At 41.0% G+C, this 13,907-nt stretch overlaps 2 protein-coding genes across 2 annotated transcripts; one reads left to right on the top strand and one right to left on the bottom strand.

Annotated features, from left to right (window-relative positions):
* Positions 1–6: 6 nt before the first annotated feature.
* On the top strand, positions 7–2,409 carry dynlrb2 (dynein light chain roadblock-type 2). The gene is made up of 4 exons (XM_035664930.1): positions 7–26; positions 182–257; positions 346–513; positions 1,639–2,409. Exons 1-4 carry the CDS (start codon positions 24–26, stop codon positions 1,680–1,682), a joined length of 291 nt encoding a protein of 96 aa, XP_035520823.1. The 5' UTR covers positions 7–23; the 3' UTR covers positions 1,683–2,409.
* A 1,231-nt stretch (positions 2,410–3,640) lies between these two features.
* Positions 3,641–11,276, bottom strand: LOC118330418 (genetic suppressor element 1-like; the record flags this gene model as incomplete). Its single annotated transcript, XM_035664929.1, is given in 10 exon segments — positions 3,641–5,490; positions 5,652–5,755; positions 6,888–7,202; positions 7,390–7,764; positions 7,846–7,959; positions 9,240–9,519; positions 9,616–9,728; positions 9,851–10,458; positions 10,567–10,882; positions 10,975–11,276. Coding segments are annotated over 10 exon segments (2,665 nt in total), but the record flags the coding sequence as incomplete, so codon positions are not given.
* Between the last annotated feature and the right edge of the window lie 2,631 nt (positions 11,277–13,907).

Consider the following 13,907-nt stretch of genomic DNA (forward strand, 5'->3'; position numbering starts at 1 on the left):
GTCGTGAGCAGGCAGAAAAAAAAATGGTAGGAGGCGATCAATTAACTGGTGTTTTGTGTCGAAAATGTTTTTTCTATGTTTGTTATTATTAGTTAAGATGACGTTATTAATGTTTATATATAAAAAAAAAAGCGTATTTTTGTTGAATTTAATTTTTCTTTAATTTCATTCTGTCCTGCAGGCTGAAGTTGAGGAAACGCTGAAGAGGATCGAAGCCCATAAAGGTGTGATTGGGACAATAGTTGTTAATGCAAAAGGTAAGACAACGTGCATACATATCCAGTAAATAACAGTTTTTTTTTCCCCGCTGATACAACATGTTTACAATACTGTCTGTCTTTGCAGGTATTCCCATCAGAACCACTTTAGATAACTGCACGGCGGCTCAGTACGCAGGACTTCTTCACCACCTCACGATGCAGGCCAGGAGCACAGTGAGGGATATCGATCCTCAGAATGACCTCACCTTCCTCCGCATCCGTACCAAGAAGGATGAGATCATGGTTACTCCAGGTGAGTGAGTAAGATTGGTATTGTTGACGTAATCTATGACCAAAAAATGTATTTCATGTTATTTGATTAATGATATCATAGTACTTTTTTTTTTTTTTGCATTTTCATATGCATTTTGTGACTGGGCCTTTATATATAGGTGTATAGTGGTTTATTCTACTGTCAGGAGTACATACAATATTAAAAAAGTCATTTTAATTTCATCACATAGCCGATAATTTCATCCTATAGGCTTTGATTACTTTTGGGGCTTTTCTTGGCTCCACAAAATGATACAGTATATTATGAATGAATCAGATTGCATTAAACAGTTGATAATGTAAACAATTATTATTGTGCAAACTGCAAAATAGTAAAATTAAAAAAAAAATAAAAACAGAACTTAAAAATAAAAAACAGATGACAACAACTTTAATCATATGTAAATTCATACTTGTTCATCCGATTTATATCCGGTATATCGCCCAGCAATGTAATCATGACCAGTGTTGGGCTAGTTACTCAAAAAATGAAATGTATTACTCTTTACTTTACTTTTTACTCCCTGCCAACAGTAATTATCATTGATCCCTGGGGGCAGATTTTGTTTGTTATTCAAGGTGCTCACACGATGTTAAAGAATAGAAGTACTAATTATATTATAATATCTAACACAATATATATAGAAATAGAAAATATAGGTTTATATATAAGTAAAAATATATATAAATATATTAAATATATGACAATATAGACATGTAAATGTATGCCACAGTATGTTACAGACAGAAATGAAATGAGTAATAGTGAGTTTTAAAGATTGCAGTATTACAGAAAGTAACATTTACAATAGTAGTTTTATTTCTTTTCTGCTACTCTCCACAAAATTGGTAATTATGTAGCTTCCTCTCCAAATTCAGACTTACAATCCAGTTTTGTTTGTTAAAATCAAAGTAATGGGAATATTTCCAGCCACTGAATATAAGCGTTTCCATCTTCCAAGCTAGTTTCCTCCATTTAGTTACACTACTAGTTACTGGGGAAAGTAAAGTTATTACTAGTAAAGCCAACAGCTGTAACTTAGAAGAGGAATCATCTACTGTTTTTATTATATTTCTATTCCCCCGTCTTCTCTTCTTCTTTTAGAGAACGGCTATCTGCTGATCGTCATCCAGAAGCTACGTGAATAGCTGCTGGACACAGTCAGCCTTTGGTTTGTCACATGGTGGTTGAATGTTTTTCCACTGTGTTATGTTGCTCCAAGCACTGCACACATCCCTCATTATGTCGCGCTGTAGTATGAAACTCAGTATTATGTGAACTGACTTTTTACTACTGTCTGTTTCTCCTCTAAAAAGAATAATAACTGTGATATATGTGCCTTATTTCTAAAAGAAATGGTCTCTGTTCAGAATCAAAGTTTCCTTCTGGAAGAAAATATCACGTCTACCTTCTAAATATTTGATTTTAAAGTAAAAATATGTCATTGTTTTTATCCCTCCATGTTATTTTGACAAAGATATAAAAAGGACATTGATGTAACTTACTAATTTTATCAACTGGCTCCAGAAGATTTATGTCATTAATTTTGGTCCTTTCACCATTCTTGTTCTGTCTGGAGAGATATTTGTGCTTTTATTTCCCAATATATTGATTCAGATTTAGTTACCCTTTCATATGATAATGTATTGTTTGGTTTTTTTTTTCTTGCTCTTCTACCAAAAGAAATCAATATTATATTATCAGTCCTACTGCTTTTCATCTTTTTTTAATATTTGAAAAGATAAATCAAGCAATATATCCAAACCTTAAATGTATTTACTCATTTTCTGTTCATGTACTGTCTGTTTTTAACTGCTGTTTGTTAATAAACAGAAAATAAAGTCGTATTAATGTATAACACGGTCCCTCTACACAAGTGTGTTCACTAAAGTCGCCTAATTAGTTCTTTGCTCCCCCTTGTTTCACTCTATTCTGTCCCCTATGACTACTACTACAAAATGGACGCTAAAGCATTTCTGTAGCTTACTGGGCTCTTTATTAATAGTTAAACATAAATATAGTAGAATGTGTACAATTTATCACTCTGTAGCATATCCTGTCTTCTTCTTCTTTAAGTATATAGAGTTTTGTTGAAATCAGGTCAACTCCACCCAGCTTACGCCTCACTAGACATCTAAGCGACCAGGCTAATTGAAAACACCTGTGTGAGTATGCAGAGCCTTTAATTTGCGACTGAATGGACCATTTTGACATGAAATAGTAGAGTAAACTCAGGTGTTACCGATGATACTAATTAAGCTTCTGTTCCATGCAGGTCAAACAGAGTCAGGGTTGCTGCTATTGTACCTGTTGGCTCACTGTAAAGGCAATGTTTCCCTCTTTTTCCTCTTCTAAATGTAGTGAAGTTTAAGTACAGTACTTGAGTAAATGTAGCTACTTTCTACCACTGCTTTTATCCAATGAAACATTTCTGTCTTAGTGAGAGTGGCTCTTTGACTCTTTTCCTGCCTCCCCCATCCAGATGACACAAGAGATCACAGAGTGGTTTGATGAGTATGAAAATGGTGTTAATCGTATGCTGTGGCCTTCACAGGCACTTGATCTCAACCCGATTAAATAACCATAGAGTCTCAGCCAGCACCATCAGCTGCCATCATTAAGTCACCAAATGAGGGGAATACTTTCTTGAAAGAGTTTGAGAGTCTACGATAGAATTAAGATGTTCTGGTATTTCCTTTAATCACTTCTTGTATATGGTGTTATTTCTACCAGTAATGTATGCAATAAAATGGCGTATTCTTCATATAGCTCCTTTTTTAATCAAACAAAGACAGACATTGCTTCTTTTTTTTCAGAAACTTTCTTCAGAATATCTGTTAATTAAGGAAACAACTCAGATTTAGATTATCACCAACCTATTTTACATCAGGTAAACATCGTCATATGGCAGGTAAACTGTCCACAAATATCAAAAAATAAACATAAATATTTGGATTATATTCTGTTGGCTCTTTACTGCTGACAATAAATGACCATAGACCATTAAATTAATTATACATCTACGTGTTGAATACACTGTTAGGTGAAGACTGCTGTGAGACATTTATCAGAAGTGAAACAGACACATGACAATGACAGACAAAAGACATTTTACAAATATTTTATTGTAAATTTCCATCAGACTTTACAGCAATATATGTTAATAAATAATTCATCACAATTATACGTCCCAAATAATACATTACATAACAACTGATTGAAACAAATATGCAGGATTTCACAGAAGGTTTGTAGAGGAGACTGAACAGGTGACACAGGAAGGTCAAATGATTTTGGGACATTGCTACTGTTGTGCTTGTACGAACAGGCTCCTGGGATTTTAACATTCATAAGGGGATGGAGGCAGAAATTATGAATTTGTGATAAATTTGATCTGGCTTGATGGAAATAAATCTCACCAAAAGACCAGAGAAGGTGTAGTTTTATTGTTATCCACAGAAGGATAGGGTTATTATGATGTTTATGTCACCCATGAACAATTAAAGGTATAATTTATTAGTCTTGACACAGTCCTGAAACAGAACTGTATAATAATTTGGCTCATTAGTTTTCTCAACAAAATCAGTTAAACTTAATTTTTCGAAACAACGCCACAATAAACCACCTTCAGAAAGGTGTGGTAAGGTTGGACAGTATGCCTAAAAGTTCAGTCATGTCACTCAAATGATGCCAATTATTAAAGAACGTGTAGGTTTGTTTTTTTAAATCACATCTTTTTTTCTATTCAAGGTTTGTCAATATTTATAGGCGTGTGGAGGGCTTAGAGCACAGACTCTGGGGGATAAACCTGCGAACTAATCATGACAACTTGATAATGCTGCGAGACAAAAACCTGATATTTCGCCATGTTGTCATCCATCGCCAGTGGTCTAACCCTTCAAACATTTTTTTAAATCACATAACATTTTCTTCAAATACAACTGTCCTAACACCCTTCATTTTCTAAACATCTTTATTCTGACCAGCAGCAATTAAAAACAAGAACATATGGCTTCCCACAAGAAAATGGTTAAAACGATAAAACATACAAAATTCTTCGTCTACCGCGAGTGATTTCACCAATGGAAAAGTGTATTAAACCTCAAAAAACTTCATTGATACCATTATATAGATACTATCTTTTAGATGTTTCCTATCCTCTGCAGAAGCTTCACCAGCACACAAACTGTGTCATCCGTCAGACAAGTGCTCAGTAGACGCTACAACATTATACCACACAGAGGATAGTCAAGTATTTCCTCCCAATTCCATTTCAAGTGCATCCTATCAAGTTTAAGGCCTGAGGTGTGCTTTGATTCCTTGACTCAATTTTCATTCTCTGAGTTTTAACCAAGTGACCACTACGCGCTTTAAGTCTCTTCTCACCGCTGTCCAGAGACTACAGATTTGTACCAAGCTTGGATAAATACAGTTTATGCAGAAATTCATATGATATGAGCTAAATGGTGGAAAGTCCTTAAAGCCATCTCAGGGACTAGTGGGAGTGGGTGGTGTTACTCTGACAAAGACGCTGTTTCACCTACACAGTGTTATTATCCATGGGCAGAGTGACAGAGAGTGGGAATTTGCCCAGACTATACGGTCACCACGGTGTACAGTAACCGCGGCGAACATGGCAGGTGATCAGTTGGAACCAGTCAGGTAACATAACTGACTGGCCAGAAATGGTAACAAGACAAGGACTGGCTCCTTCAAGTGCTTCAAGTGCAGTGAGTGGTCTGGCTCCAGTCTGTCTTGTTCTTGTTACTGTTCCTCCGCTGTCAGAGGCATTATCTGCCAGAGAGTCGGTGTCAGAGGTCACCTCGGTGTGTGCCCGTTGACTTGCCTCCTGCCCCAGTGAATGTTAGGTAGTGTCAAACACCTCCTGAAGTGCTCGAGCTGGGCCTGCAGTCTCTCCCTCTCCTCTCTCACTTTCTGCCTCTGACTCACTAGGTCCTGAGGAAATGAAAAGGGATACGACTCTCATTACAGAACCAAGACTTTCCGGCACTATGCTGCATCGCTTACACAGAGGAGTACGACCAGCAAAGGGGAACAGTGACATTCAAAGATGAAAACACACAAATCTGCATGCAGATATGGTCTCAGGTACTTACCCCCATAGTGAGAGAAAGCTGCTCTGCCGTTCTGGTCAGGTTGTAATTTTGTGCTTCAAGTCTTTTACACTGACTGTGAAGAACCTGCCGCTCTATACTCCACGCTGCACAGAAAGAAACACACAGAAACCACAAATGAGGGAAGATTATTCCAATACCTCTTTTAAACAAATGACCTAAATAGTGGCCCGTGGACCAAATCTGGCCCTCCATCAAAAATATTTGGACCAAAAGTTTTCCCTTTTATTGTTTCAATCTAAGCCTTTACAAGCTGCATTATAATTATGAATAATTTGTGCCCCCCCCCCCCAAAAAAAAGGAGGAGAAGGTAACAACAACAGGATTTCAACCATAAATGAAGGCGGTCACTGTGTACTAAGGGTGCCGGTTCCTGTTTACACTGGCTTCCTACAAACAAACCAAGAGGAGTAAATTGATCTCTGGGGGTTAACGCTCCCAGTTTCACAACCACCAAGTGTGCATAACCACGTATTTGCATTTTGAGTCATGAGGGCAACACAGAACACAGATTAGTGTAAATGAGGATTTTGTTTTGCCAAATTAGATATATCTTAATAGAAAATCCAAATAAACTCTAATAAATAATAAATAAATACAAATACAAAATATGCAGGATTGTCTGTCTCCACAGCAGCTGTAAAATTAAGCAAGACCCCCAGTGAACAATTCTTTGAAAAATGGGCCCACAGTTGAACCTTATTGCCGACCCCTGGTGTAACAGAAAGGTAATTTAGAAACAGTGACTCCATTACATAGTTTTCCTTCCACTGAGCAGTTGCAGATGTATTTTTCTACTTTAAATTGTTGTGATCAGTTCATATCTTCATCACAATTCATTGCTCACCACATTTAGGGGATATTTCTGTTATGCATTTATGTTAAAAAACAAATACTGGCCTATATATTGTTATTTTTAACTGCTGAATGTCAATATTGAATCAACCTCAAAAATCCGATATCAGTCAGGCCTCATTTTATGTTTCTATAATTACACTTTAATGAGGTATTTTCAGCTCAGGTTTTTCTAGTATTTTCCCTTTGAGGATATCTGAACTTTGTACATTCATAATAAAGAAAATATTCAAGAGGTTTATTGTCATATGTACAGTAAGAAACACATGACAATTCAAACAATTCAAAATAAATAAAAACAAATAATTAACAAACAAGCAGTTTTTGGTTTACGTGCATAAAATGAACTTAACATTGACTCACCATCTGCATACTCCTGGTAGGCCTCAAAAATAGCTTCAATACCCTGCCACTTCTTTGGAGCTTCTTCCATCTCCTCCTCCTCCTCCTCCTCCTCCTCTTCCTCCTCCTGTCCAGACTCCTCCTCGTCCTCATCAGACAGGTTTTCCCGTGGTCCTGGAGTGTCCCTGCTGCCTACAGGGAAACGGTGGAAGTGATGGCCGTTGATGTGTGCCTGCTGAGGGGCATGGTTAACATTTGAACTCTTCTGTTGAGAGATGCTGTGAAACAACGAGTGGTCGGCCTTCGTGCCGGCCTCTGGGATGCAATTTGAGACTCCTGAGAAGAAAAAATGCAATGTCAGTCTCTGCAGCTGCAACACTTCATAAGCAGCCAATATGATTACTAATAGATGTTTTAACTGCTAGGATACTGCATTTTAACACCACTAGGTGGCAGGACTTTGTCATTTTAAAAGTCTCAATCATGCCTAATGGTCATGCACCTTTGGGAGCGAGTTGCTAACCTTTGTTCTGCAGCGTGTTGTGTGTAGACTGCAGCACAGCCTGGTGGAAGTGCTGAGCAAAGGACTCAGGCGTGAACCTCTCCAAGGGCCGATTCCATCCATTCTGCACAGGACTGGGCTCCTTTTTCTGGGGAGAAGCAACAACGCCGTTCTGGAGGCCCTGGTGCTTCCTGTTTGGCTCCGTGAATTCAGCCTTTTCATGATGAACGGCCAAGGGTGGAGGGACGCGGGCCACTTGGCTGTCCATGGAGGGTTTGAATGTGTCATTATGGAGGAGATGTTTAGGTTTGTGTACATACGGCGGGGAGGGGCTTGGAGAGTCTGGGTACAGATGTCCGTTTGATTGACACGGCAGAGGAGCTGACGAGGAGTCACCTAGAAATACATTTGTACAGTTTTAGCAGCATATAAATGTCTGTGTGGATGTATTTGCTCAAGTGTCTGTGTGTGTCTCACCAGTTGAGGGAGCAGAAGGACTGCTACATGGAGGTAAAGGATTATATCTGAGTGTGTCTAACGTCACGGTCTTCTTCTGAATGGCCCTCAGCAGCTCCTCTGTCCTCTCTTTATCTACAGAGGAAAAGACAGAATGAGAACACCTGTCATTCATGTTTGAGGATTTAAAATATCGCCCGGGGCAAGGAAATGTGTGACTTGAGGTTAATGTCCAGAACAACACCATCACAGACTATGGCCACAAAAACTGAAGTTTAATAAAGGCTCATTTTCAGTTTTTTCACCAAGAGAGTCAGAGATTGGTTTATTCCGATTTTCATCCAGATCTGATGTCCCTATTTATTCAAAAGCTGATTACCACAGTTTACAGTAAACTAGGTCCTCCTGCGATTTTGATTAGAAAATCCTTCCACTAACAAAACTGAAAGGAAATGAGCTGCTGATTTTGTTTGTTGTTGTTTTTCTTGGAAAAGCATTCATCAATGTACACAGTACCACTTGCAGGTAGATCCACACAACACTGTGCACAAAACCAATTTACAGCCTAGCTCTTCCAGAGATCCCCTCACAGAACATTAGCTTTAATTATTTACAGTTGAACACAGGAAGCTTTCCCTTTAGAAAAAAAAGAAAAGTAAAAATAAATAAAGAGCAAGCTGTTAGATGTTATAAAAATAAATCACATTAGGTTTAATGTACTCATTCCACTTGGTCCAAGTCTAGAAATAATAATCTTTTTCGACTTTGTGGGAAAATGACAGCCTTTCCATAAAATATAATTAATGTATGATATGTATCTATCCACTAATGATGGGTGGCTCTGATTTATAGTTAATATTTATAGTATAATTAGTAGTAGTATAATATAGCAGTATAGTTATTTATAGTCTGATCTACAGTATAAAAAGATAATACAAAATTTTGATTTTGAGTTACCTTTACCTTAATATCCTAATAAATGGATAAAATAAACAAAACAAATACAGCCAAATTCCCAGATTTTAAGAAATAAGTATTGGAAAATAATGAGCCATATGTTTATCCAACACAGTATATATGCTTTGTATTTTATTTATTTTTTTTATATCTACTGTTTTATATTAGAAAGACATTAGTTTAATAACTTTTTTAAAAGAAATTCATACATTTTAAATTTATAGTTTGACAAGCTGTGGATTCGAATCGACCCTTACTGGAAAAAGTAGAAAATCCTGCCACAACCTCCTCTCCAGATGCACCCAACTTTATTTTCTTCTCACCTCTCCTACACCCTTGGTAAATAATGGAACAGAGAGAGCATGCTGCATGTTGTATTTTTCCACTGGGAATCATCAACTGTGAAGAGAGCAGAGTAGCACGTAGGATGTGTGTATAGATACTAAACAGGTTGTTACCTCTCCTCTGCTGTGGGCTGACATGAGAAAGGTTGAACATAAGGAGGAAGTCCTTTTTCTCCCCCAGCTCAGGGGTGCTGTCCATCTGTTCGGCAGAGTATGGGGTAGTTAAGGGAGTTGTAGGTGTTGAAGGTGAAGAGGCCTTCCTCTTGGCCCGCACGGCTGGCGGAGAGAGGCTGCGCTCTCTCATCATCCTCCTCCTCTTCCTCTTCTTCCGTGCCAGAAGCTCATCGCGATGGGACAGCGTGGTCAGACCACACACGCGCAGAAAATCCACTTTCTTCGGACAGAGAAATTTGGGCAGGTGAACATCACGCTAATAAAACATTTTAAAAAACCTTTTATGTTTATAGGAAGTCTGTCTATGTTCATATACCTCCGAGGATGCTTCCAGTTTGAGTGGGGGCTGTTCTGTCACTCTCCTCAAATGGGCTTTCACCTCCTCTTCGTCACTCTCATCATATGACTCGTCCAGGTCATAGTAATAACCTGGTAAGAGGAGGGCAAGAAATTGCAAGAGTTAGTTTTGATGGCACAAGCAACCATTTGCTGCAGTCATCTCTTCGTGCTACCACTTCCCTTTCCTGCTCATAAATTCGCTCTGGACTCACCTCCCTCTCTGGCCTCCTTCCTCCTCTTCTCCTCCAGGTCGAGTTTGCTGAGCAGCCGGCGGTGCTGCTGGAGAACTTCGTCATACACCAACATGCTGTCGGGCGGCTGACTCTGTCGCTCCCTCACTCGAGACGGAGATTCTGCCTGGCGTTGCCCCCCGAGGTCAGTGCAGGCAACGGGAGTAGACGGAGGCACACAGGATCTCTGGTGGAGGTTATTGATGTGATGCCGCTGATAGAGGCTCTGGATGGCTCTGTCCTGCTCTGCCTTGTTCCACGAACCTGCTTCTTGTAAACTAGCTCCCCTCAGTGAGGTGTACCTCTCTATGCCTTCTGCCCTCCTTCTGCCTCCATCTTCCAGCTTCTCCCCCCAGCTCAGTGGGGGTCTGTCGGCTCTGGTCAGTCCTGGAGGCGGCCGACTTGGAGGTGTAGGAGGGTTGAGTTTCCTGCGGGAGTCTACAGGGGTGTCGACAAGGGAGGCTGGGTTCCACAGTGTAGTCGGAGGGGCAGTAGGGTGATGGGGTCCTTTAGGGGAGATAAGGGGAGGTGGAGCCCCAAGGCAGGGAGGTACATCTTTGCTGCTTGTGTTGTGATGGACTGAATTGGTTCTATTTAAGAAAAATGAAAGAACAAATCAAATGTTACCACACTGAATGACACTGCAGACGTATAAATACTTTTAAATGTATTTAGCCTAACTCTTTTGGCATTTTCACCTGTGGATGTCTCTCCTCGGCTCCACCCCTTTCCCAGGTGACCTGAGTCCCATCTCCAGCGGACCCTCTCTCTCCTGCCCTTGCCCTCGTTGCCGACTCAACCATGCTGCCTCGCTCGCCCTCTGTGTCATCATGGCAGCTGCCAGAGCTCCATGGATCCCCCCAGCAGCAGCAGCAGCAGAATGCTTACCCAGGTGAGAAGGCACCAGGCTGGGCACTGGGTGTGGGATAGACCCCCTGGAGGAGTGAAGGCCAGGCTGCAGGGAGAGAGGTTTGGGTGCCTGGAAACCTGGATGCTCTGATTCCTTGGTTTTATCTGGAGAAACAGAGTTTGGAAACCATGAATTACTACTTCAACTGTTATAATACACAAGTGCACGTGTGTGGTGTGTGTTCGTGTGTAGGTACCCAGTCTGTTCGGGGTCAGCCTCTCTCCTGGCCTGCCCCTGTCCTCGGGTGGTGCCCTCCGAGCCTGCAGCTCAGCCAGGTAGTGGCTCTCTGCCGCTCTGACCATCTGCTGCTGCCTCTCCCTCTGCCTCTCCTTCTGTCTGTCCAGCTCTCTCTCCCGCTCTCTCCCCCTCTCCTCCTCCCTCTCTCTCTCCCTCTCGCGCTCGCGCTCCCGTTCCAGCCCTGCCTCGCGCTCCCTTTCTTTCTCTCGTTCACGCTCTTGCTGTCTCTCTCGCTGGCGGAGCTCATTCTCCATCTGTAGCCTGTGGGGGAGGTTGACAAGTATGCACACACACACACGACACCACACAACCCAAGCACACACCACACACACCACACACCACACACACAGGGGGAGAAGGTGAGAGATGCAACACCCAACATGAGGCAGATATTAACCACACACTGGTGAACCTCACACAAACATTTCTGCTCAAACATACACACACTCGCAGAAACACACACAAATATGCACACACACTCTCCACTTACCATGAGGAAAATAATCCATACACAGCATGACTGAGCAAGAGCAGATGAACACTTAATAGGTATCCACAGGAAAAGGACGCACACACACACACACACACACACACAATGCATTCACCAGCAATCAATAGCACACAAACAAACCTACAGGATACGAAGGAGCCATTACAGAACTAGACGATAAATACCATCCATTTCAAACACAAACATTTCCCCTGTGCATTATGCCACAGGGAAACAATGCGTATTGTGAAACTGAGAAAGGAGCTCAAAGTACTGAAAAAAATGGAGTGAAAGAAAGAGGAGGGGGGGTTGAAGAAAGACTTCCTAATGTGCGAGATTGTGTGTGAACTGGCTTGCATATGCATGTGTGTGTGTGTGTGTGTGTGTGTGTGTGGAAGGGCAGTGCCAATTAGAAATGTGATGTTCGCGCTCGCTGTTAGGCAAAGGGAAACCAAAACACAAGGAGTAGACAGAGGGTGTGTGCTATAAATATCAACACTCAGCAACCTGTGCACACCTACCTGCAGAGAGAAGTATAACCAAACAATTTACACACAAGATGCTGCAAGACAGAAGACATGAGAGAGAAAAAGACGAGAAGAGAGAACCCAAGGAGAGAGACGGAGAAGGAGAACGCACACCAACCAAAAAGAGCCCAACAAATAAGAGGATGAGATTGAAAGAATTGGAGACCCAACAGCCAGAAAACACAGAAACGAGCGAACGGATAGACATGAGAGAAAACAGAAACAAGAAACATAAAGAAAGAAAAAAGAAACGAAGAAAAAGGATTATTCTGCATGCAACTCTCGTGTGTGTGTTAACCTCTCAGCCAACGCCTGTGTGGGTTTAGTTCCCAAGAACCGGTAGCAACCTCCGGCAACGGACTGCATAGTTGAAGAAGGCAAAGAGGGAGGAATAGAGAGAGGAGAGAAAAGGCCCCCCCCCTAGCAAGCGCCAACAAGGATAATACGAACTCGCGACCGCAGTGCCACAGAAAAAAGACACGAGACTCCCTGAGCCATCCCTGTGACATAGCAGACAGAAACAAACCAGTCAGGACTAAAATCATGTATTACAGGCCAAGTGATAAACCCATATCAGGTATGAGAGAACTGTATGAAGACTGATCTTAACTAAACTGTTAACCCCAATGTTCCCAAAGTACCCCTTAAGTTGTACCCTCCTAATCATCCCAAATTCACAAATCAAAATGAATCAAACTCCTTCCATGTCTGGTCTTCAAATTAGAAAATTCAAAACTGAAAATTCTAGTGGGTGACTAGATAACCAATTCTAGAGGCTAATAAATTAAGAGCCCTTTAAGACGTAGGGTATTGTTTCACCTTACCGGTCAAAGGACACCGCGGGATCGGTTTTCACGGATAGGCAGGAAAAATGACTAGTAAAGACACCCGCACGCAAGCTTGCCGGGTGCCCCACACTGGAACACAGGCAAGCAGAAAAGAGGGTCGAAGAACGATCCAGGGATAGAGAGCCAGTCCGGAGGTCATCTGAAAGGTGGCGAAAAAGGCCGGATGCGTCTCAACTGGATACTCCTCTGGGACGGCACCCGACTGAAACAACAGGGTGCATCTGCCCAGGCAAACTGCAAAAACAGGGTGCAAAGTTTGTAAATCCAAGCAAGCAGTCTATACATGAGTCTAATGGAGTAGATAGATCACATAAACTCACTAAATTAAAGAAGTAATGCTCCGGAAAATTACCTCATTGATAATTGAAATATAGACTTTCCTCACTGTGCATTTTCACACCTAACGATAATATACATTTCATGACCTGGAAGCATTCCCTAATTAATAACTTAATTAGAATAAAATTAACAACCTATAAAATCTTCGATTAGTTAATGAGTGTTTTCAACATTCAGGCATTTTCTAGAAAACCACTTTCCTATGAGCCGCAAAGGTCCAACCAAGTCACTCACTCAGATCAACAGGATCATGATTGCAGGCACCCCACACAATGTGCTCCAGTACGCGTGTTTACAAATCACGGATTCCAGACTCGCACACGAATTGAGACCAGGAAGTGGAAAGGCAGATATGGATTGCGATGGAAAGATTAAAGCTTCAGAACTTGTTGGAATCACCCAATTCATTCTATAAGGAATGATGAGCTAAAAAACCTTTCTCCTGAAAGGTAAAACTTCCCACTTCTGTCCCCGAGTTATGCGTTTATGAATTAATGGCCTAAAATGTGTTTTTTCAAACGGACATACAATAATGACAGCTGTGAGACCTTGTAGACTTTTGCGGTAAAAACTTAGAATCATTGTGTAGCCCATAAACCACTAATGTGAAATATTTCCTTCAAAATAGAACCCATTAACCGACATCGTCGTTAGAAGTTTCATAAACTGACAAAAAAATTGTGCCGTA

Source organism: Morone saxatilis, unplaced genomic scaffold, assembly GCF_004916995.1.
Source record: "Morone saxatilis isolate NCDOM2014 unplaced genomic scaffold, NCSU_SB_2.0 Contig2, whole genome shotgun sequence".
In the NCBI taxonomy this organism is placed as follows: domain Eukaryota; kingdom Metazoa; phylum Chordata; class Actinopteri; family Moronidae; genus Morone; species Morone saxatilis.

Coding starts and splice junctions, on each gene's coding strand:
- dynlrb2 (XM_035664930.1), top strand. Junction 258..345: donor AATAGTTGTTAATGCAAAAG/GTAAGACAACGT, acceptor CTGTCTTTGCAG/GTATTCCCATCAGAACCACT. Junction 514..1,638: donor TGAGATCATGGTTACTCCAG/GTGAGTGAGTAA, acceptor TTCTTCTTTTAG/AGAACGGCTATCTGCTGATC.